This window comes from Schistocerca serialis, chromosome 5 (assembly GCF_023864345.2).
Source record: "Schistocerca serialis cubense isolate TAMUIC-IGC-003099 chromosome 5, iqSchSeri2.2, whole genome shotgun sequence".
In the NCBI taxonomy this organism is placed as follows: domain Eukaryota; kingdom Metazoa; phylum Arthropoda; class Insecta; order Orthoptera; family Acrididae; genus Schistocerca; species Schistocerca serialis.
The window spans coordinates 144,193,144-144,219,075 of record NC_064642.1 but is presented as its reverse complement, the minus strand read 5'-3'; the positions used below and the strand labels follow the sequence as shown (position 1 = coordinate 144,219,075).

Here is a 25,932-nt window from a genome sequence, read left to right as displayed (position 1 = left end):
TCTTTATTATGGCATAACGCCATACGTGCTAGAAGATGAAAACGTGCACTTGAAATGCAGCGAACAGCTGAAACTAGCCAGTACTGTGGAATTAGACATATTGTTTCAAATACATTGACTGCCTCTGCAGAAAAAGTTAATACAAGTCAAATTGCTTTAGCAAACAGACAAAATTAACTTCATTGTTCCGCAGGGTGGTAAATGCTTGACTGCCAGAAAGGTGGAAATAAAATAAAATCTGAAATTAATGACATATTTTAGCCTTCCATAATTATGTGAACGTATTTTAATTCACATGATAGCTCCCGGCCACAGATATCCGTTTTGTTTTCATTTGACGTGAGAGTAAACGAAGGGGAAACAGCAAAATCACTAAATGTAAATACAGGTCACATGGAGACTACCCACTATAACTCAGACTGCTCTGTGCATCAGCCCTGGATCTACGATATTTGCGAACCGGGTCAATAGTATAAAAAAAAAATAAAATAAAAATAAATAATAAAAAAAAAATCGAATTTTCAAGAATATGTTCATCTTGTAGCACACATCTTTCTGAAAAATCTGAAACATAAACATGTGTGTTCGAGGAAAGGTAAGACATATTATTTGGTCTTAAGTGTGCCAAAGTGCAGTGCCACGCCTCTTCATAAAGCATTCTTCTACCACACGTCACTGTATTTCGCTCTGTGGAATTGAAATGTGTATATTTTGTAATGGGAGCCATCAAACTATATTCAGGACAGTGGAAATTGAAATGTCCTGTGGTGCCTCTCCTGCTCCCAGTCAGCCGGTTTGACAGCCTGCCCCTCATATATATATATATATATATATATATATATATATATATATATATATATATATATATATATAACAAATGAGGTTGTACAAGAAGAGCTCCTGAGTGGTCCAATGACTTTTGTAGGATGCAAGGTTAATTTCTCTTGCACTACTACCGAGGTTGTGACTGGTAATTCCTGGTTAACAATTGCTATAGTGCGTGGGAGTGATAAGCCATTTCTCATATATATATATATATATATATATATATATATATATATATATATATAATAGAGGGAAACATTCCACGTGGGAAAAATATATCTAAAAAGAAAGATGATGAAACTTACCAAACAAAAGCGCTGGCAGGTCGATAGACACACAAACAAACACAAACATACACACAAAATTCTAGCTTTCGCAACCAATGGTTGCCTCGTCAGGAAAGAGGGAAGGAGAAGGAAAGACAAAAGGATATGGGTTTTAAGGGAGAGGGTAAGGAGTCATTCCAATCCCGGGAGCGGAAAGACTTACCTTAGGGGGAAAAAAGGACAGGTATACACTCGCACACACACACATATCCATCCACACATACACAGAAATGTCTGCTTGTGTCTGTGTATGTGTGGATGGATATGTGTGTGTGTGCGAGTGTATACCTGTCCTTTTTTCCCCCTAAGGTAAGTCTTTCCGCTCCCGGGATTGGAATGACTCCTTACCCTCTCCCTTAAAACCCATATCCTTTTGTCTTTCCTTCTCCTTCCCTCTTTCCTGACGAGGCAACCATTGGTTGCGAAAGCTAGAATTTTGTGTGTATGTTTGTGTTTGTTTGTGTGTCTATCGACCTGCCAGCGCTTTTGTTTGGTAAGTTTCATCATCTTTCTTTTTAGATATATATATATATACTAGGTATTCGTGGCAAACGAATCTGCTCCAGTCCGGAATCCCTGAACCATTACACCAACAACCTGAAAACAGCTTTCGCATCCCGCAACTACCCTCCCGACCTGGTACAGAAGCAAATAACCAGAGCCACTTCCTCATCCCCTCAAACCCGGACCCTCCCACAGAAGAACCACAAAAATGCCCCACTTGTGACAGGATACATCCCGGGACTAGATCAGACTCTGAATGTGGCTCTCCAGCAGGGATACGACTTCCTCAAATCCTGCCCTAAAATGAGATCCATCCTTCATGAAATCCTCCCCACTCCACCAAGAGTGTCTTTCCGCCACTCACCTAACCTTCGTAACCTGTTAGTTCATCCCTATGAAATCCCCAAACCACCTTCCCTGCCCTCTGGCTCCTATCCTTGTAACCGCCCCCGGTGTAAAACCTGTCCCATGCACCCTCCCACCACCACCTACTCCAGTCCTGTAACCCGGAAGGTGTACACGATCAAAGGCAGAGCCACGTGTGAAAGCACCCACGTGATTTACCAACTAACCTGCCTACACTGTGAAGCTTTCTATGTGGGAATGACCAGCAACAAACTGTCCATTCGCATGAATGGACACAGGCAGACAGCGTTTGTTGGTAATCAGGATCACCCTGTGGCTAAACATGCCTTGGTGCACGGCCAGCACATCTTGGCACAGTGTTACACCGTCCGGGTTATCTGGATACTTCCCACTAACACCAACCTGTCAGAACTCCGGAGATGGGAACTTGCCCTTCAGTATATCCTCTCTTCTCGTTATCCGCCAGGCCTCAACCTCCGCTAATTTCAAGTTGCCGCCGCTCATAACTCACCTGTCTTTCAACAACATCTTTGCCTCTTTACTTCCGTCTCGACTGACATCTCTGCCCAAACTCTTTGCCTTTACAAATGTCTGCTTGTGTCTGTGTATGTGCGGATGGATATTTGTGTGTGTGTGTGTGTGTGTGTGCGCGCGCGCGCGCGCGAGTGTATACCCGTCCTTTTTTCCCCCTAAGGTAAGTCTTTCCGCTCCCGGGATTGGAATGACTCCTTACCCTCTCCCTTAAAACCCACATCCTTTCGTCTTTCCCTCTCCTTCCCTCTTTCCTGACGAAGCAACCGTTGGTTGCGAAAGCTAGAATTTTGTGTGTATGTTTGTGTTTGTTTGTGTGTCTATCGACCTGCCAGCGCTTTTGTTTGGTAAGTCTTATCATCTTTGTTTTTAGATATATTTTTCCCACGTGGAATGTTTCCCTCTATTATATATACAAAGTCGCAATTAATAGCGGATGGAATTATTTGTAATCAGGGGAACAAGAACTCTTCAGAAAATTTGCACTCTTCATTGCCTATTAGCTAATAACTTGATGTTTTGTGTGACATACAATTAAATATAGGATACATAAAACCAATAAAGACAAGAGATAAACACGAAATTACACATTTCCTCAATCCTTAGCTCCTAGCATTTCCTTCTCTCTAATCTTGCTACAGCTTTACATGGTGTGCTTTCCTTTCTGCGAAAGAGTCTATTACCTCATCAAAGTTTGTCAAACACTTTGCTACATGAAAAATCAAAATGTCATTATCTAATACTGAAAAAGCTGTTAACACAAATTTTACCCAAGACTGGTGTGGTTTCTCGATCTGATTACATCTATTTTGTCACTGTCTGCTACATAAAACAAAATAGTCCTTTCTAATATTGCAGTAGTTTTGTAACACACGCCAAATAAACGAGACTGATTTGGCACAAATGGCCATTTTTGTAACACAGAATATAATTCACGAAGTACCAATATCAAATGCCTATTAGGCCTACTACAAGCAAAAAGCTTTATGTTAGGAAATAGTTTCACATTTCATTCAAACGCACCAGTTTCTCAAGCATGAAATCGAAAAGTAGTATTACGAAATTTTTATATAAATTTGGAATAGTCTTATTCTTCCATAATTTGTGTGATGTCTTCGTTTCTTCTCCTTCCTCATTCTATCAAAATCTTGTCATCACCAATTCTGTAGCTATTCCTGCACTGTCAAAATTTGTTCGCCGATTAACTTCACTAACCCTGCCAGAATCATAGGTTTAGTTATCCTGTGATTATTTTCCAGTTAAGCGTATTTACGTGTTTGTACAACATGTTTTCCGCATTACTTCCAGAATAAAACTAAAGCGGCTGCTAGCCAGGGGCTGTACAACTGGTCCTTACTAGTGTAGTGATCTGGCCAAAAATTTTCTGCCAACATTTCATTTTCTTGGATACACCACCTATTATTCCTGTCAGTCATTTATTTCCATTCTGGTAGTCTGACTCTATGGATTTCGTTAGTAATTATAACATCGTTGATCATTCGCAAACCCAATCAACCACATAATCAGACAGTGATTGGCATTCATCCATTCGGCTTTATTCTGCTCAGCTCGTACAGCCCCATCCCCTTTTGTCTGCAGAAACTTTATTTCTAGATGCGACAAGGATTCTCCTGACAAAGACATCACATACACTATGCAAGCATTCAAAAATCAACTTACGATTCATTTAGAAAGCAACTTATAAGTGTTCAAAAATGTTCAAAAACAAACAGGGAAGCGTTTCAAAATCATATGAATAATCGGTAGACAAACATGCGCAGGATGCTAGGTGCTTTGTGAAACAAGTTTTTTTCCTCAATAATATGAATTTGGCGCCCCCTTTCCCTGGTAGCATCTAGCTGCTTGCTGTAACTGCTTGCACAGCCAACAGCCACATTCCTGTAGCCAGAAGCGAGAGAATCTACAACTCAAACGTAGCTCAACTGCGCATGCTCAAGAGCCCTCTCATAACTGCTAAAACAAATCTAATGTAAACAGTTGTGACTTCACGCTCATCGGAGGCAATTTGTTTTTATGAAGCATTGCATAATCTTCATAAGGCCTTTGACACATTTTGCTGTTGGCAGACACTTGCATGAACACTGTGTGTCATTCTTGCATATGGCGCATTTCCTTTGCAATTTAAGTTATTTTCATTTTTTTCTCTCATTTATGTTTTGTTATTGAAGTATTATTCTGCAGTAGCGGGATACAGAAATATCCTTTGTTAGAGTATCGGTTCTTACCAGTCAAAATTACAAAAATTTAACTGAAAACTAAAACAATGAAAAACTCCCAGAATTCTAAAAAAAATCCCGGGTTTTTCCCGCTTTTCTCCTGGATGAAAAAATTCCCGGGTTTTCCCCAGATCTCCCGGTTGTCCCGGGTCGTATACACCCTGCAAACTGTTGTCAAGAACTAAGTTGACCAGCCGGTGGCACAACATGCAACTGAGCACAACATGGTCAGTTACAAAGACTGCTTCAAAACCTGAGCCATCTGGATTATTCCCTCCACCACCAGCTTCTCTGAACTACGCAAATGGGAGTTATCCTTACAACACATCCTCTGCTCCTGTAATTGTCCTGGAATCAGTCTCATGTAAGCCACTGTATCTGCACCCTCCACCCGACAATTCACCCTTCCTTCATCCCGTCACCCACGCCCAAATCATGTCCCCAAGTCGCCATCGGTATGTGCTACTTTCCACTGGCCATTACAATCGTGCCAGCCCATACACCTTTCACCCCTCTCTCCTGCATTCCTAGCCAGAAAACTAGCCGCCTCCCTCTGAACCGCTAACCACAAGCTAGCAAGTTTTCTTCTCTTCTACCAGACTTTCTCACAATAGTGCAAAATTCAGTGTATGTGTGAATGCAAACTAAAATTTATCTCAAACAGGTAACACTGCCCCAACATAATTCATTAACAAACCTTGTCACTCAACTATAGTATGCACCTCATCACACAGAAAGAGAGAGAGAGAGAGAGAGAGAGAGAGAGAGAGAGAGAGAGAGAGATCAGAAGGTTAGTGAGGTGGGACATGTGTCTGCTAATGGGCACTGCCAAAGAGGGGGAACAAACTTTACAAACTGCCAAGCATTACAGTTGGCTGCTATTGGTGAATCCACTCCTTTGCAACAAGGAACTGAGGTTTTGGATGGTGTGTCTGTAGTCTAGATGGAGATGCTACTTTGAGACTGGAACACAGCACAAACAATAATTTCCAACATAACTAAATTTAATAACTGTCTTCCCCTTGCATATTCTTAAGTCACTTATTTTCTGAAAGAGAATGTAAAACAATAACATCATGAAAACAGACATTCATTATTATAATGAATTAACTGAATACATTCATTACATGATACTGAACACTAAAAGAAATACAGGCCTCAGTCCACTTGTTTTGATAGACATTTCTTTAGTAGGATGCCACATCCATAAAGCAAGTTCTATGGAAATTTTTTAAGGGTCAATAGAAGCAGTTATTGATTAAAAGATGGTTATACCACTTATAGATCTACATCTACATCCATATTCCACAAGCCACCTGACGGTGTGTGGCGGAGAGTACCTTGAGTACCTCTATCGGTTCTTCCTTCTATTCCAGTCTCGTATTGTTCGTGGAAAGAAGGATTGTCGGTATGCTTCTGTGTGGGCTCTAATCTCTCTGATTTTATCCTCATGGTCTCTTCGCGAGATATACGTAGAAGGGAGCAATATACTGCTTGACTCTTCGGTGAAGGCATGTTCTCAAAACTTTAACAAAAGCCCGTACCGAGCTACTGAGCGTCTCTCCTGCAGTCTTCCACTGGAGTTTATCTATCATCTCCGTAACGCTTTCGCGATTACTAAATGATCCTGTAACGAAGCGCACTGCTCTCCATTGGATCTTCTCTGTCTCTTCTATCAACCCTATCTGGTACAGATCCCACACTGCTGAGCAGTATTCAAGCAGTAGGCGAACAAGCGTACTGTAACCTACTTCCTTTGTTTTCAGATTGCATTTCCTTAGGATTCTTCCAATGAATCTCAGTCTGGCATCTGCTTTACCAACGACCAACTTTATATGATCATTCCATTTTAAATCACTCCTAATGCGTACTCCCAGATAATTTATGGAATTAACTGCTTCCAGTTGCTGACCTGCTACTTTGTAGCTAAATGAGAAGGGATCTATCTTTCTATGTATTCGCAGCACATTACACTTGTCTACATTGAGATTCAATTGCCATTCCCTGCACCATGCGTCAATTCGCTGCAGATCCTCCTGCATTTCAGTACAATTTTCCATTGTTACAACCTCTCGATACACCACAGCATCATCTGCAAAAAGCCTCAGTGAACTTCCGATGTCTTCCACAAGTCATTTATGTATATTGTGAATAGCAACGGTCCTATGACACTCCCCTGCGGCACACCTGAAATCACTCTTACTTCGGAAGACTTCTCTCCATTGAGAATGACATGCTGCATTCTGTTATCTTGGAACTCTTCAATCCAATCACACAATTGGTCTGATAGTCCATATGCTCTTACTTTGTTCATTAAATGACTGTGGGGAACTGTATCGAATGCCTTGCGGAAGTCAAGAAACACGGCATCTACCTGTGGACCCGTGTATATGGTCCTCTGAGTCTCGTGGACGAATAGCGCAAGCTGGGTTTCACACGACCGTCTTTTTCGAAATCCATGCTGATTCCTACAGAGTAGATTTCTAGTCTCCAGAAAAGTCATTATACTCGAACATAATACGTGTTCCAAAACTCTACAACTGATCGACATTAGAGATATAGGTCTATAGTTCTGCACATCTGTTCGATGTCCCTTCTTGAAAACGGGGATGACCTGTGCCCTTTTCCAATCCTTTGGAACGCTACGCTCTTCTAGAGACCTACGGTACACCGCTGCAAGAATGGGGGCAAGTTCCTTCGCGTACTCTGTGTAAAATCGAACTGGTATCCCATCAGGTCCAGCGGCCTTTCCTCTTTTGAGCGATTTTAATTGTTTCTCTATCCCTTTGTCGTCTATTTCGATATCTACCACTTTGTCATCTGTGCGACAATCTAGAGAAGGAACTACAGTGCAGTCTTCCTCTGTGAAACAGCTTTGGAAAAAGACATTTAGTATTTCGGCCTTCAGTCTGTCATCAGTACCATTTTGGTCACAGAGTGTCTGGACATTTTGTTTTGATCCACCTACCGCTTTGACATAAGACCAAAATTTCTTAGGATTTTCTGCCAAGTCAGGACATAGATCTGTGAACTCTGTTCTCTATAGTACTATTGTTTGTATACATCCAGTTCATCAGTAGCAATAAATATTTATTTACAGTAATCGGAATTGTAATATATACTGTGCTACTTCCATAGACATTCACTATATTAGTGGTATGATTTTATTACTGTGATTGTATGCAAAATGACAATGTTCAAAATCATAAAGTTATAATGGACTACTAACACAATGAGTATTGTCGACTACTTCTGTTACTAGAATAAAATACAAACTACTTGTTTTCTAAATAAAACTGCCTCTTCTTGCTGCCACTTAATTTATTTATCCAAATGCACATTTGGCTTTCTCTTGTTCTAAGGCATCATCAGAGGGATCTATAATGACACAGTTTTGTTAGTTATAGATTATTAGACAGTTCAAGTCACAAACTTTTTTGTAAAAAAGTAATTACTTACGATTTGCTGATCTGCGTTTCCTCGCATCTGGTCTGGAGGTCGCACTACCACTTTATTACTGACATATAAGCACAACTTTGTGTTCTGACCTTCTTCACATTGTTCATCATGTTTCTCCATCTTTTTTGTGGTGTACTATTGTTCTTTTGCCACTCGATATAACTATTTCGCTGGACACTGCTTTTCACAATGTAAATATAGCAACTCCATTACGTGTTTCCCCCTCTTTGGCATGTTTACCTACTTGTTGCCAACCAAACGAAGTATATTTTCAAGACTAACTTCTATTCATGGTGTTTATACCGTAAGAGAGAGTGAGAGTGAGAGAGTGAGAGAGAGAGTGAGAGTGAGAGAGTGAGAGAGAGAGAGAGAGAGAGAGAGAGAGAGAGAGAGTGTGTGTTTTTTTGTGTTGGGGAAAGGTTGGTGGTTTAAATTGTATGGTGTTGTACTAGCTGTTAGCGTGTGGTTGAAAGCTTTGGTGACAGTTGAATGTGAACTGTTTAATAATCTAAAACTAACAAAACTGTACTGTTATAGATCCCACTGATGATGCCTTAAAACAAGAGAGAGGCAAAATGTGTTTAGATAAATAAATTAAGTGGCAGCAGGAAAAGGCAGTTTTATTTACAAAACAAGTATTTATATGCTTGCTACGGAGGATGGCCACACAAACAAACTTGTTAAAATACAAACTGTATGCAACAAAATACAAGATTATTTTAACCATGTACTTACTAACTTTTTTCAAAGTAGAAACACAGGAAAAAAGGATTTAACATGAATTAACAAATGCTGAAATTGCAATGTGTATTCACATCTTATTTTCAAAAGGAGAAAACATGAGTCTCACCTTAAATTGCTTTCACAGTATAAGTAGTGGACAAACCTTTTGCATGTATTCAGCACACAGTGGATTGACAACAAGTGCTCGCATTCCCCGGTATACACTCCTCCGTACTTCTGCAGAGCTAGAGTCCCAGGCCAGTTGTGTTATCACAATAGTCAACCACTGCTGGATAACTTCTGGTGGAATTACTTGCCAAAAATCAGATGCTATCTGGCAAATGTGCTGGAAAATGAGATGTTTACAATTCATACAGGATGACAGCTGGTTACTAAAGGAAAATGATAGAATCTGTCCTTAATATAACAGAAAATTAACTCATTCACATTAATGCATTTTATTATTATCTAACTCAAATTAGTTACAATGACATTTTACTTCAATCTTCATTAACTAATATGATGTTAATACATCACTAATTGCCTCTAGAACCTCTGCAATTCGGCAAACAAAGCCTGGAGCTTAGAACAGGCAGATCAAATTCAAGACTATAGCAACTTTAAAAACTTGTTGACAATGTTAAGGTACCTGCAAGAGACACTGTATTAATATCACTAAATGGTTTTACACATAATTTAATAAATGGATAAAGTTTTAAGCGGAGTTAACCTCTTGCAAGTGGTTTTTGATATCTCCTTCCTTCACTATACAGTATTCTTATCCACCACATCCATTGCTCCTTTATCGTGGCATACAGGGCAGCTTTAAAATGAACATCTGAATCACAAGGAATAAGGGTTTCAAGCCAGAAAAAGAGACTACTAAATAAAACATGTAACTTGAATAATTCTTTACTTGAATTACACATATATTATAAAAAATATCCCAACATACTAAGAAATGTAATAAGATACACAAAAATGATGCATAATGATAAAAACATATTTATTCAACAAAGTGAAGGGAGTGGAGAGAGTTATAAAAAAAGAAACTGGTGAAAACAGGATATCATGTCACATCATGACTCTATCAGAGGATAATAAAGAAAGTAACAAATCCCTTAATAGCAGCTAACACATTAAATTGTGTTTTTACAAGTGTTGTAAATTACATGATAAAACAAACTGAACAAACAACAAAATCATAACAATTAGTAGTGGGCAACTACTGAAAAGATTATTCTCAGGTATTGAGCTCTGCCTAATAAGTACAGGGGCTCAAACACATTTCAGCACTGCTTATGGCTCATATTCTGCAACAGATTTTATAATCTCCCATCCTATGATCCAGAGGAATGTTCACATTGATCTTTGCAATAGTGAACATTACCTGATTATTGTACTGGCTCAAATCTACACCACACAGATTGTTTACAATGTTGGTCTCTGCAGAGAGATGATTGGAATTTTTTCATTGCTAAAGTGCAGATCACAAAAAATGCAGAGAAGAGGATTGATGAAGTAGTACGAGATGCAACAGAAATGATTCTCGAAGTTGCAAACACTAAAGTACCATTCTCTTCAGGTTCACCTAGATGGTAACATGTTCTGTAATGGTGCAAAGAGATCGTAGATGCCATCAGAGAATGACAACAGGCTTTATGGTGACATAGAAGCAACTCCTCTAGCAAAAATCTAATTTTATTCACAAGACCAAGGGCAAACAAAGGGAGAAAGAAGGTTGGGAACAGTAGGTTTGTTCTGTGACACCACATACCGTTGCTTCACAAGTGGGGTTCAAATTATAGTGGATTAGTGGACTTCGGTACATTAATAGAATCCAGGGATTTCTTGGTGGAGAAAAAATTGACACCTGTTCCTCTGAACATTGCTGGACATTTAGCAATATATTATGCTGAAATGTCAGCATCTATGAATTACCATCCTAATTTCACTCAATATCGCCTTTTAAAAGATTGCAGTATTTCAACTGACCTATCAACCTACAATGTACCCTTTATAGCCTATGAACTAAATAATGCTTTAGAAAGGATGTAGGGATACATCCGCAGAACCAGACAAAATCCACCATCAAATGCTTCGACGTCTTGGTGGACTTGGTAGAAACTCTATTTCAAAAATTTTCAACAAGATATGGCAAGACGGCCGGAAAGAGAGTATCAAAACATCTATGCTAAAACCAGGGCAAGGTGCAAGAAACAGATATAGCTACAGACTGATCAACCTAACAAGTAACTTGGGTTAACTATTAGAAAGGATGGATAAAGTGCGACTTTGTTATATTTGGAATCTATAGCTCCTTTCTGAAGACCTTGAACTACCACTAATCATCTTATATAGTTGGAGTTTGTGATTAGAGAGGCTTTTGTGCACCACCAACATTTGATCACAGTATGCTTTGGTTTTCACGAGGCATACAATAAAAAGTGATGCGATCACGAGTGAGCTTAATACAAAATATTTTTTATCATTTAGATAGTTTAGAGCCAGGATGGGCATGACCCTTAGTAACCAACATTTCCAGGACAATGGAGTCCCACAGGAATTAGTTTTCAGTGGCACACTTTTTGCAGTTACAGTAAATGACACAGAACACACTGTGGGACATGTTAGTCATACCAGAATTATATGTCAATGATCTTTGTTTATTATTACAGTTCTATATAGTTCTGGATGAGGATGGGCAGACTGTATTCTATAAACGTGCATGACACGTAAGTCTGCTGGTGAGAAATGGTGGCCATGCTTTTCGGCCCATTTCTGTCCTTTTGTATAGCTGTCTGCTGCTAGAAGTAGTGGACCAGTACCATTTTCTAGGACTTTTTTTGATAATGAACTTTGATGGTTACCACTTACATGACAATTCAAGACTTTCTGGACGAAAATACTCTATACTCTGTTTTCCTGCTAACTGTTATTGGGGTGTGAATTCAACAACATTATTAAAATTTCATAAAGCACACATTTTATCCTGTTTGGACTAAAGAAGCATAGTTTATGAGTCAGCAGGACTACCCATCTTGTAAATATTACACCGCGTCCACCACAACGAATTTGTTTGACAGTTGGAGCTTTGTGAGCTAGTCCAGTCGTTAGCCACCTTGTAGATGCAGGAATATTAACACTGAAAATACAATGCCAACAAACTGTATTTAACTACACAATCATAATTAATCAATGCAAACCATCCCTGCCATCCCATTGTATTTCGCAATCTAAGTACCTGGTCATTCCTCAACCTTCATAGAACAGATGCCAGCACACTATGACCACAAGACCTCGGATGAGAACTTAACTTGCTCAGATTTCCTGCAATAGTCTCAATTGCAAATTCTTCCTTGGTATATTCTCCAACAAGTAGTAAGGGTGGGTCTATGGTATGACAGCAAAGTCAATATAACTCCCAATTTTTTTAGCTGTACATTTTGTTTAGCCATCCAAGGGTAGCCACATTTTAATGTCCCATAACACTGATGACTCCAAACATAATGAAGATGCCAGCTATGCATACATACATAGCCAGAATTAAGAACATCATTCTCCACTAATTGAATGAAGTATTTATACCACAAAATTAATACCCATAAAAGAACACTACATAACATAATGATTTTACTGCAGCAGAATTTCATTATACACAGTAACTCCTTAAGTGCATTGCAAACAATATAAAAGTGCTATTGAGACATACACTGGTCTCTACCATTCATGAGCAACTGTATGCCCTCCACAGTACAGACGTGTCTATCACTTGTTTCTGGACAGCAAGTCACATTGGCATTCAAACTGATGAACTGGCTGACAAACTAGCTAAAGAAGCAATGGGAATGGAAACACCGGAACTAAACATTCCTAGTACTGACGTAAGGACACACATTCAGTGCTGTATCCTGAAGAAATGGAAGACAATTGCCAAGGTAACCAATAAACTGCAGATCAAGGTAATCCAATGAACTGCAGACCACCAAAAACACCAGCAAAGGCTTGTTAGAATTCACAATGATGCTCAAGAAGGGAAGATAATGTTTTATGCTATGTCAGAACTGAACATGCCAAAATAACTCATGAATTTTTGCTATGACAAGAAGAAACCCTGCACTGCATCTATGGAGAAGCATTATCAGTTCACCACATCCTCGAAGACTGTAAGCTACCCAAGACCTTTGAAGTCAGTCAATCCCAGGACACCACCTATCAGTGATTCTAGTTGATGATGAAACAGATGTATATTATGTACTACACTTCCTATGAAGGACTGGATACTACAGCAAGATTTAAAGACAACAATGTTACATATTGACTTAAAAGGGTGGAGGGGGAGGGGGAACCTGTCACTACCAATTTAGCTCCCCCCAGATGCCACTCAATCCATTCTTGACACCTGAACCTGCAGTGGATGACTATGTATCTGTTTACTGACTGTTGTAATTCTTCCTTTCCCCCTTTAATAGAATTGTGGTGTAATCTGGAAATATGATAGTTTTATGAACATCCATCCATTGGTGTGGAAAAGGAACAGAAATGCTCCCATTAATGATCCTTGAGGTGCAACATATTTAATTAGCTTATACTCTGATAAGTCGTCAAAAACAGACTTAAGGTGCTTAATACTTACCACTTGTTTATGATTATTCATGAAGGAACTGTCCAACTGTTGGACAGACCTGTACTGCCACACTGTTAAAGCCTTCACAGTAGAATCTTATGACTTACCACATGAAAAACTTTAGATGGTCAATAAATATTTATGTTGATTTCTGTTATCATGTCTGTTGGGAGCAGCATGTAGTTAATGCATTTAAAAACTGCAGTTGTTATTTCCAACTCGAGTGTTGTTCATTACATAGGACTTTTTATTTATAAATTCCATAATTCTCTCACACATAAAGCTTTCCAGTATTTTTGAGATTATTGTGGAAATTTTAGTGAGTTTAACGGGTCTGTAGTTATTTATATTATCTCTCCCATTGTTTTTAGCATTCTGGTAAACAAAGCCCTTGTTGCCCATCCGTCTGTCTGTCCAACCTTTAAAAACCCTTTTTCACAAAACATATACACATATCAAGCAGAAATTTATGTCACTATCTCTTAATTTTCTCTGGGAAGACATTTCTTTTAAAACTTAAGAGGAAAGCAGCTGTATCTACTTGGTTATCTTTTGGACCTGTTTGTAATTGTCAGACAAAATGTACACCTCACTGTGCTAGATTAGCTCATCATCTGACTAAGGCTCTGCGAAAGAGAACTCCTTGTACCATATTCAAAGTTTTGTATGAAGCAATAGTCACTGGTATGCCATCCAGTCTTTCACATTCCCTAAGTGCCTTACAATGTGCAGCAGAGAAGCTTTAATCAATAGTGACCCCATTTTACATTTTTACATGTATCTATTCTCCAAATTTATCTCCTATCTATTCCACAAAAAATAATAGCTTAATCACTGTAAAAGTATCTCCACCTGTTTTCATACACAACATGTATTAAATAAATTGTTTCATTCCCAGTCATCTGGCTTGTCCCTCTTCCCATGGAGCAGCTAGACTACAGAAAACAGTTGGATTGTAACTGTATGCACTGAAGCATTTAGACCTATCAGTTGAGACAGCCAGAACAGTATGGCCATTACGACAGTTAAGCCTCATGTGTTTGATGTGTCAGATGCCCAGCCAGGTGCCACCTACACTCCTGGAAATGGAAAAAAGAACACATTGACACCGGTGTGTCAGACCCACCATACTTGCTCCGGACACTGCGAGAGGGCTGTACAAGCAATGATCACACGCACGGCACAGCGGACACACCAGGAACCGCGGTGTTGGCCGTCGAATGGCGCTAGCTGCGCAGCATTTGTGCACCGCCGCCGTCAGTGTCAGCCAGTTTGCCGTGGCATACGGAGCTCCATCGCAGTCTTTAACACTGGTAGCATGCCGCGACAGCGTGAACGTGAACCTTATGTGCAGTTGACGGACTTTGAGCGAGGGCGTATAGTGGGCATGCGGGAGGCCGGGTGGACGTACCGCCGAATTGCTCAACACGTGGGGCGTGAGGTCTCCACAGTACATCGATGTTGTCGCCAGTGGTCGGCGGAAGGTGCACGTGCCCGTCGACCTGGGACCGGACCGCAGCGACGCACGGATGCACGCCAAGACCGTAGGATCCTACGCAGTGCCGTAGGGGACCGCACCGCCACTTCCCAGCAAATTAGGGACACTGTTGCTCCTGGGGTATCGGCGAGGACCATTCGCAACCGTCTCCATGAAGCTGGGCTACGGTCCCGCACACCGTTAGGCCGTCTTCCGCTCACGCCCCAACATCGTGCAGCCCGCCTCCAGTGGTGTCGCGACAGGCGTGAATGGAGGGACGAATGGAGACGTGTCGTCTTCAGCGATGAGAGTCGCTTCTGCCTTGGTGCCAATGATGGTCGTATGCGTGTTTGGCGCCGTGCAGGTGAGCGCCACAATCAGGACTGCATACGACCGAAGCACACAGGGCCAACACCCAGCATCGTGGTGTGGGGAGCGATCTCCTACACTGCCCGTACACCACTGGTGATCGTCGAGGGGACACTGAATAGTGCACGGTACATCCAAACCGTCATCGAACCCATCGTTCTACCATTCCTAGACCGGCAAGGGAACTTGCTGTTCCAACAGGACAATGCACGTCCGCATGTATCCCGTGCCACCCAACGTGCTCTAGAAGGTGTAAGTCAACTACCCTGGCCAGCAAGATCTCCGGATCTGTCCCCCATTGAGCATGTTTGGGACTGGATGAAGCGTCGTCTCACGCGGTCTGCACGTCCAGCACGAACGCTAGTCCAACTGAGGCGCCAGGTGGAAATGGCATGGCAAGCCGTTCCACAGGACTACATCCAGCATCTCTACGATCGTCTCCATGGGAGAATAGCAGCCTGCATTGCTGCGAAAGGTGGATATACACTGTACTAGTGCCGACATTGTGCATGCTCTGTTGCCTGTGTCTATGTGCCTGTGGTTCTGTCAGTGTGATCATGTGATGTATCTGACCCCAGGAATGTGTCAATAAAGTTTCCCCTTCCTGGGACAATGAATTCACGGTGTTCTTATTTCAATTTCCAGGAGTGTACTCCAATCAATGGCTCTACCACCAGGCACCACCCAGCCAAAGTGAAGGTCACTGGGTACAATGGATGTAGCCGAGAGTCAAAGTGCCCCAAAATCATGGGCATCTCACTTAGGCATGCATGGGGATCTAGCAGCTCAGGCATCAGAAGTGAAACCGTGTTGTAAGAGGGCTCTACCAAAAGGGTATAAATCGACCCTGCAATGTTGGGTTGGCTGTCGCTTTGAATTTTAAACACATATTTAATTATTTGGTTCTTGGAAGAACAACATTATAATAAATGAAAAGCACCTGTTTGCTTTTGTTCTACAATATACTCGTGAATTAGAGTAGAACACAACTTTTCATATGACATACGCATCAGAGACTCAACACGACGCCGGTCGAAGTGGCCATGCGGTTACAGGCGCTGCAGTCTGGAACCGCAAGACCGCTACGGTCGCAGGTTCGAATCCTGCCTCGGGCATGGATGTTTGTGATGTCCTTAGGTTAGTTAGGTTTAACTAGTTCTAAGTTCTCGGGGACTAATGACCTCAGCAGTTGAGTCCCATAGTGCTCAGAGCCATTTGAACCATTTTGAACTCAACACGACGCCCAAAATTACAAAATAGTTTATTTGTCACAAAACCATCTTGTCTTTTGTTTTCATTCTTGGAGAGTATGGATGCTCTTTGACAGTGAAGCCACTATGCCGAAGCATAAAAGTCTCTGCCCACAGCATGTAAAGCCATTTACTTGTTGTCGCACCTCGCTATTTTCTTGTACTCCACACTTCCCATTTAACATCTGCACATACAAAAACAAACACTCGCGCACAGTAAATGTTCTGCAACTTACTCCCTACTTAATATTATTCTATCAAGACCATCTTTCCCTATACTATGCAAGCAGTGTGAAATATCGTTTGCCTAAACAGAATGTAACACTTCATATTCCCCCACTTAAACGAAAGATGTTGGGACCGCACACACGCACGCACGCACGCACGCACGCACACACACACACACACACACACACACCACACACACAAAACCATTAACATACAACTATAAACAACCTAATTACTTAAAAACATTGGATATGATTGCCTTCTTTAAAAAGGAGTAAAACTTAATTTAATAAAAATCTTTTCAATTTTGTTGTTTCATTTTAGTTAAATTGTGCTAAACAGTGTTACCATACTTTGTATATCTCCATCTTATGTACTCCACATCCTGTGTGATGTGGGGAGTGAGTACCATGTCACCAGCATTGTGAAGCCTAGTGCAGGGTTGGCTCAGGTAACTGACAGCATAGGGGAGTTATGTATGAATTTTACGAAGGAGGATCAGGCAGTGATAGTGGGTGGAGCAGAGAACAGTCTTGATAAGAATGGGGAATGTGATGTAGGTGGTGACCTGGTAAAGATAGCCACTCAAACTGGTGGCACTAATATGCATTTCGTGCAACTGATTCAGCGTCATGATCGGCCTCATCTTAATGCGGCTGTTAGGCGTATTAACCTGGGGCTGGAGAGGGCACTGATGACAGAGGGCATGGGTCACATTTCAGTGGTGCCAGTTGGGCCTATCAGTAGGTCGCGTTCCACAAGGCACGATCTGCACCTCAATAGGTATGGGACGGGGAGGCTGGTAAAGCTTATAGGTGACAGTGTAGTAGGTGATGGTGGGATCACTAATGGAACAATTCCTTTAGTAGTTGGTGTTAGAGTTCCACCTTTTTTAGACTGAAGTCAGCTGATAGATATACCTGCTTAAAGGAAGTCCCTCTAACTAAGGGCTCACCTTCAGAGAATGTAATGTTTCCAAGTAGTCAAGGAATTAGCACATTTCATCAGAATATGAGAGGTATTAGAGATTAAGTTAGTGAACTGCTTATAGATGCTGACTCTGAAATTGTAGGTATATCGGAACACCACTTAAATAATTTGACAATTCAGAGGCTTCCTTTAGCAGGATACATATTAGCTGGCTGTTTTTCAAGGAGTTCCTTGCAGGGTGGGGGAGTAGCTATGTAAGTAAAAAACAGTATTCCATTTAAGTCCACAGATGTATCACGACACTGCACTGAACAGATATTTGAATGTTGTGCAGGGGTAGTTGAATTCCGTGAAACTAAACTTCTAATTGTTGTTGTTTGTAGGTCCCCTAATTCCAACTTCAGAGCATTTCTGCTCAAGCTAGAAAGGGTTCTTGATTCACTTTGTACGAAGTACCAGAAATTAGTTATATGTCGTGACATCAATATAAGTTTTGTATATGATGGTGCAAGAAAAAGGATGTTGGTAGATCTCCTAAATTCATATGATCTGATGCAGACTGTGTTTTTTCCAACTAGGGTGCAGGGGAACAGTGCCACAGCCATAGACAATATTTTTATTCATTCTTCATTACTAGATGTGCATTCTGTTAGTAAAAGGGTGAATGGCCTTTCAGACCATATGCACAAATTTTAACATTAAAAGGCTTTTGCACTCAAACAAATGTCATATATAATTACAAACTATGTAGGAAAGTTAATCCAATAGCAATAGAGAGTTTTTTTAAACCTCATCAAGGAACAAGAGTGGCAGGACGTTTATAGTGCCAGTAACATAGATGATAAATATAATGCTTTCCTCAACACATTTCTCATGCTCTTTGAGAGTTGCTTTCCATTAGAATGTTCTAACGGGGTACTAGCAGTAATAGGCAGCCTGGGTGGCTGACTAGTGGGATAAGCATATCATGTAGAACAAAGCGGGAATCATATCAAAATGTTAGAAGTAGTCACAATCAGGCTACAGTAGCCCATTACAAACAGTATTGTAATGTGCTAAAAATGTTATTAGGAAGGCAAAGAGTATGTGGTATGCAAATAGAATAGCTAATTCACAGGATAAAATTAAAACCATATGGTCAGTTGTGAAGGAAGCAGCACAAGGTCGACATGTAAAGTAAGTTCGTACTAAAAATATTTCTGTTACTGATAAATCAGATATATGTACACTATTTAACAATCATTTTCTGAGCATTGCTGGTCAATTAAATAAAAATTTAGTTTCTACAAGGAATCATATAACTTTCTTAGCAAAATGTCTTTTTGAGATTGATGTCTGAAATACTCATCTGTGATACAGACAAGGGGGAGATTGAGTCAATAGTCAAATCACTGAAGACTACTGACTCTCATGGATATGATGGAGTGCCTAGCAGAATATTAAAGTACTGTGCTGCACATGTTAGCCGCGTATTTAGCCATATTTGTAATTTTTCCTTTAGGAATGGCCAGTTTCCTGAACGATTAAAGTACTCAGTAGTAAAGCCGCTTTATAAAAAGGGAGAAAGGGATAATGTAGACAATTTTAGACATATTTCTATGCCATCAGCATATGCTAAAGCTATTGAAAAGGCTGTGTATGTAAGGATAATTGATCATTTTATATCACACAATCTGCTATCAAATGTACACTTCGGCTTTAGAAGTCATTTAACAACTGAAAATGCTATATTCTCTTTTCTCTGTGGTTAAACAAAAAGTTTCAAACGCTAGCCATATTTTTTGATTTAACTAAGGCATTTGATTGTGTTGATCACAAAATATTGCTCCAGAAGTTAGACCACTACGGAATACGGGGAGTCCAGTTCCTTATTTATATAAATGATATGCCTTCTAGTATTATGGGTCACTCTAACATATTTCTGTTTGCTGATGATGTAGTAAGGGATGTTGTGTGCAACATTGGCTTGGTTTCAAATAGTGCAGTTCATGACCTATGTTCATGGCTTGTACGAAATAAACTAACGCTAAATCGCAGCAAGACTAGTGAAACGGAACAGTTCAAATTTCTAGGTGTTCAGATAGTAAACTGCCGTGGAAGCCCATGCTCAGGATATTGTTCAAAGACTTAATGTTGCCATTTTTACTATTCGAATGGTATCTGAAGTGAGTGATCATTTGACATGAAAATTAGTCTACTTTGCTTATTTTCATTCACTTATGCCATATCATATTATATTTTTGGGTAACTCTTCCCATTCTGAAAGGATATTTTTGGCTCAGAAACGGGCGGTTCGGGCAATAAGTGGTGCAAGTTCACAAACCTCTTGTCAACACCTGTTCACGAGTCTGGGTATTTTGACATCGACCTCTCAATATATGTATTCCTTACTGTCATTTCTTGTTAACAATATTAACTTATTCCCAAGAATAAGCAGCTCTCACTCAGTTAATACCCAGCAGAAATCAAACCTGCATTTGGATCGGACTTCCTTAACTCTTGTGCAGAAAGGTGCTGCATCCATTTTCAATGAGCTATCACTCAAATTCAAAAATCACAGCAGTAATCCACGCACTTTTCAACTCAAAACTGAAGAGTTTCCCCATGGGTCACTCCTTCTATTATGTCAAGGAGTGCCTTGAAAAATTAAGCTGATTCTTGTTGTATTGCTGATTGCGTTTACTTAAACTTATGGATTGACTTTTTTTGGGTTCATAAACATTTTATTTTTATCTGTTATTACTTTTATGTTGTAATTTCATGTGCTGACATGTTCCATAACCTTGGAGATTTGCTCCTCAATTTGGTCCTATGGAACTTGACATGTAAATAAAAAAAATAAATAGTCTATTTATTTAACTATGTACTGCCTTCAAGCAAGTATACTCAAGAATGTCTTGTTTACTTCTTTTATACGTACATAGTTAGTTACCTTTTACCCTTTCTCACATTATTATTACCTGAGGAGTTGCTTGTTGGGTACATGTCTACTATTCAGTCTCTAGAGTCAAATTTCAGTACAGGCTCTAGTCAACAAGCATGGAACATTTTTGTCTCTACTATAAGCTAAGTTTGTCTTGCCTTCCATCTCCCACCTGGACACTTCTCCCTTACAATGTGTGGTCTGACTAATGTGTCACTTACTTAACCCTAAAAAAATCTTGTTTGTCTATTGTTGTTGTTGTTGTTGTGGTCTTCAGTCCAGAGACTGGTTTGATGCAGCCCTCCAGGCTATTGTTGTCATCCTACGTGAAATGCCGACCAGCAATTCTACTGTTGTAGGTTGTAAATTCAATTATACATTCTCTAAAAAGAAGAGATCATGTGACAGGAACTTTGCATGTGAACAGAGGGAAGATAGAGTTGGTACTCCTAATGGAGAAGTAAGAAAAGGAAATAGAGAGACACATATGTCAGTATCATTCCCTACAGAACGGACCTGCCACGGCTTCTCCATCACCCCAAAAATTGATCCTAGCAAACCCCTATGAAATGCATTTGAATAAGTATGTGCTTTCATGTAACTCATCATCAACTGTCAGTATAATTTCTGTGGTCGGTCTATTCATCAGTCAACACTAAACAGAGGTGAAATCCCTACCCATGATTAACCTCCCCTAATAAAATTAAATTTAAATACAAACCCAACCATTTTATTCTTCTTTCTTTATGGTTAAAAAATGTACAAATCCAAAAACTTCCTTTCCTAAATTCCAGAATATTTAGCTTACTATATTCATAGCTTATGCAAAGAGCTTGTGAGTTAAAGCATTTCTCTACAAGTGGCATAGTGCTATAACTTTTGGCTTTTCATGTACTACATGTACATTGTACATCTTCAAAATGCTCCTTGAAATATTAATTTATAGTTAAGTTTATTAATTATGCACATGGCTATCTTCGTGAACATACTAATGCAATTACTGTTGAATACACACTAAACTCTATGCATACAGGCATCGAGATTGTAAATTTATTATTATTATTATTATTATTATTATTATTGTTATTATTTTTTTAGTTTGATTTCTGGAAGAAGTGGTTTATATGGCATAATATTAATAAAAGATAACAGAATAATCAAAGAAGTTAGAACTTGTCTCCGAGAAAACTAAGCTGCAAATACGGAAACAATTTAATTCGGGCAGCCGGTGGTTGTAAATCCATCGAATTCACAAGGCTGCATACTCTCACAGGAGCTTAAATCTTTCAATCACATCTACATTGTATAATCCTTTATCTTGCCCTGTATCAGGGTCTATTATCAAATAACTCAAGGCAAAATCCATCTTTTTGCTATCCCCCTCCCAGTGTTTTTGGTAAAAATCTAGAAAACACTCTCAAAAAATAGGTGGGGTGAACTTCTCCATCAGGTTTGAATTTCAGAAGTTGCTTTGATAAATTCATATTACTTCTCAGCTGTAACTCCTCTAATAAACTACTCGATAACCCATTGTTATTTATGCCTACCTGCTTATGGTTTCCTGTTTAGTACTCTCAATAGCCTCCCATAGTCTCTGTATTGTGTGTGTGTGTGTGTGTGTGTGTGTGTGTGTGTGTGTGTGTGTGTGTGTTGTATTAAGCAATTCATCTTCCTCTTGTATGGTAAAATTTACAAATTCGTGTAATCGTTCCTCCAAATTAGAAAGCATTTCGTGTGTGTTAACTATTTCTCTAACTTCTTTGCATTGTTCTAAAACATTTGCACACTTGTTCACCTCTGAGATTTGCTCTTTAACCTGGCTGAACTCTCTGACAATAAACTGATCTACTCTGTTAATTTTTCCATCTAATTCTTTGAACTGCTCTTTTACTTCCTTGTGAACTAAATCACACTGGTTACTGATCTCATCCTTCAACTCCTGGGTCAAAGAACTTGCAATGTTAGTTAACTTAGCTTCTTTTCCTATGTGATGTATTCTGTTATCTCTAATTAGTTCTCCTTTCGTATTTTCTACCTTGACAGACAGTTCATTACTTTTAGATTGTACTTTTGTCAGAATTCATTTTGTCAGACATTTGTTGTAATAAATCTTTAAATCATTCTAGAGACTCTGTGGCCATTTTTCTAGTAATGACTTGCTCGAGCCCACCAAAAATTCTTCTCCAAACCCAACAAGAAATTGCTCTGTCATATTTAAAACATTATTTTATTCATGTGTCGACAGTGTTTACTTGACACGCAAATTTAATTGATGTTGCCGTAATACTTGTACCACAATTGTATAAGTTTGGTTTGTCTTCAAATTTGTGAATTGTTCCAATATTTCCTTTCATTTTTTTTCTTAATGGATCGTTACTGACTTTTATGTCCATACACTTCTAGTTTCTCCTTTTGTTTAATTCTGGTTGCTCTTAGCAATGCGGTAATTTATCATTGAATTTCAAGGTTTTGCAAATTTATAGTTCTTTATTTGCTTCTTTTTGCTCCAATGCTCGGTGTGCCAAATAAGCATTTTTCTTATTTGTTTAAGGTTTGATGTAGCTGCAGGCTCGCTCCTTGTAGCTGCAGCTGAGTCAGAACACTTCATGAGATCTATCGCCCAATGTAATATCTGTCATATTTACCTTTTTATTTTTACTTTTTCAAAATCTGGTTGCCACTGTTGATTTTATTGAAGTAGGGGTCCCACTAATCAGTGCCTCTGAAATCCCGTGTGTAGTAAAGGGAAGACTCGACTTCTTCACATTCTGCACCTGTTATTGGAGCAAAAGAAAGTAACTTCTACTCATATCATGAAAAAGTACGTCCGCTACTTTCCTTTTACAAACATATATTTCCTTGAGTGGGTGTACAGATCATTAGAGTGACTTGTGAACTAGAGTAGAACACAACTTTTCATACAACATACCCTCAAAGGCTCAACATGACATCCAAGATTACAATATATTTTATTCTTCACTAAACCATCTTGTCTTTTGTTTTCATTCTTGGAGAGTATGGCTGCTCTTTGACGGTCAAGCAACCGTTAAGCTGTGATGTCAAAATGTAAAAGGCCCCACCCACAACAGGTGAAGTTGTTTATTTATCGTCACAGCTTGCTCTTTTCTTGTATTCCACACCTCCAATATAATGTCCACACACCAAAAATAAACACTTCCGTGGTATATGTTCCATGACTTCCTCCCTATTTAATATTATTGTAAAGAGATCATCTTTCCTTGTACTACACCAGAAGTGTGAAATGTTTGCCCAAACAGCATGTAACACTTCACTGGGCCAGTACTGAAAACTGTCACTATGGGTTGGTTAGTAAGAAAAATAACACTTCGTCATCGATGGGAGATTGAGGCACAAGAAAGGAGACAGGTGCTAGAATAGCTTGATGCCCCATATTCACCACGCATGTTTTCACAAAACGTCATGAGGCTCCTGAGGAGTCCCATTAATCTCTATCAATGATGAACCAGTTGATAACAGTACAGAACCAAATTCTTACAATTATGGTAGCGAGGTAATTTAAAAATGAACAAGCATATAAAATATCTGAATGTAAAACCTGCTACTTTATTTGCTCACTAAGACCCTGCTGTAGTGGAGAAAACAGTAAAGTAAGCATACAATACCTTCTTTCACTCCCACCTTTAAGTATAGGATCACATTTTTGCAAAAATCGAAAGAAGCCATTGGCACATTCCAATTGCAATAAAAGGGTAATTATGAGGTGTGTGAGAAAAGTCATGAGACTGACAACCCTGTGAGCAATTTGGCAACACTATGCTGTTCTGCTTGTGTCGACCGGTGTTTTCATCCCTTCCAGATGCTCAATCTGAGTTTCAGCTCCATACAGCCATCACCATGTGTTTATTGATAGAGAAAAAGAGAGAGAGAGAGAGAGAGAGAGAGAGAGAGAGAGAGAGAGAGAGAGAGAGAGAAGAGAGAGAGAGAGAGAGAGCACTCCAATCATGGCACATGAGATACTACTAAATGGAGTTTTATTTAACCAATATTGCTGAGAAGTGAGTGAAATATGAATGAAAGAGTGAAATAAAGTAAAAATCATTAACACATAGCAGATATAAATCCCCAGAACAAACTAAAAGAATTGCTGTCAAATGCATAATCTTTGCTGATTACCTAATATAATTAGTTTTACTACCTCTGAAGCCACATTATACTCTAGAAAAGCTTCACGAGATCAATATCAAAAATAGCCTCCAAACCTCTTATGAGAGAAAGCAGTATATGAGCTCCAAGCAAACAGACTTGGAATCCCTCATTACCATATATAGCAATATCACTTAAGCTGAACACTAAAAACTTAGCAATCAGTTGTAAAATCACGGTGTGTGCGACTACATGTTGTATGATGTTATTCTATTCCTCACTTAGTTACACCAGGATTTGCGTTCCACTCAGTTAGGATGGCATTGCTGCTCTAACTTGCTGAGAATTTTTGCACATGAAAGATTTGATATTAGACTGTTTTCATCAACTGTAAACAAGAGTGAGAAGCATTAAAGATAACAGAATCAATCTTCTGATGACTGTTAATCCTCATACAACTACTATTTTGTCGACAGGCAGACACTGTGCTTTTATAGCAACAGAATGCACGTTCACTTAAGGCTGCTGCAACGTAACGTGCTTGTCGTTGCATACAACAATTGCCATGGACAGCAGGATCACCAGATCTCCTGCCAGTCGACCACATATATGAGGTATGTTCAAAAAGTAAGGTGATTTTATATTTTTATGGAAAAATATTTATTTATTCACCAATATCCATGTTGTCATCTTCAAAGTAATCCCCCTCAGATACAACACACTTGTGCCAATGCTTCTTCCAATCCTCGAAGCACTTATCATAAGAGCTTTGTGATACAGCCTTGAGTACTTCCTGCAATGCAGTTTTTATTTCCTCAATCGCTGAAAATCTTCGACCTTTCACAGGTCTCTTCAGTTTTGGGAACAGGAAAAAGTCACAGGGGATCAAATTTGATGAGTATGATGGCTGAGGCATGATTGTTGTGTTGTTTCTGGCCAAAAAATCTCTCACAAGCAACGATGAATAAGCATGCGCACTGTTGTGATGCAAACACCATGAATTGTTTTCCCAAAATTCTGGATATTTTTTGC

The 25,932-nt window shown here is 39.5% G+C and overlaps 1 protein-coding gene across 3 annotated transcripts in view; it reads right to left on the bottom strand.

The window, feature by feature from the left end:
* LOC126480820 (condensin-2 complex subunit G2-like) overlaps positions 1-25,932 on the bottom strand; it is a 290,712-nt gene that overhangs the window by 142,043 nt on the left and 122,737 nt on the right. For all 3 annotated transcript variants that reach the window (XM_050104156.1, XM_050104158.1, XM_050104157.1), the window contains exon 10: positions 9,135-9,317. In XM_050104156.1, coding sequence (XP_049960113.1) covers positions 9,135-9,317 — 183 coding nt within the window. The remainder of the gene's footprint in view (positions 1-9,134; positions 9,318-25,932) is intronic.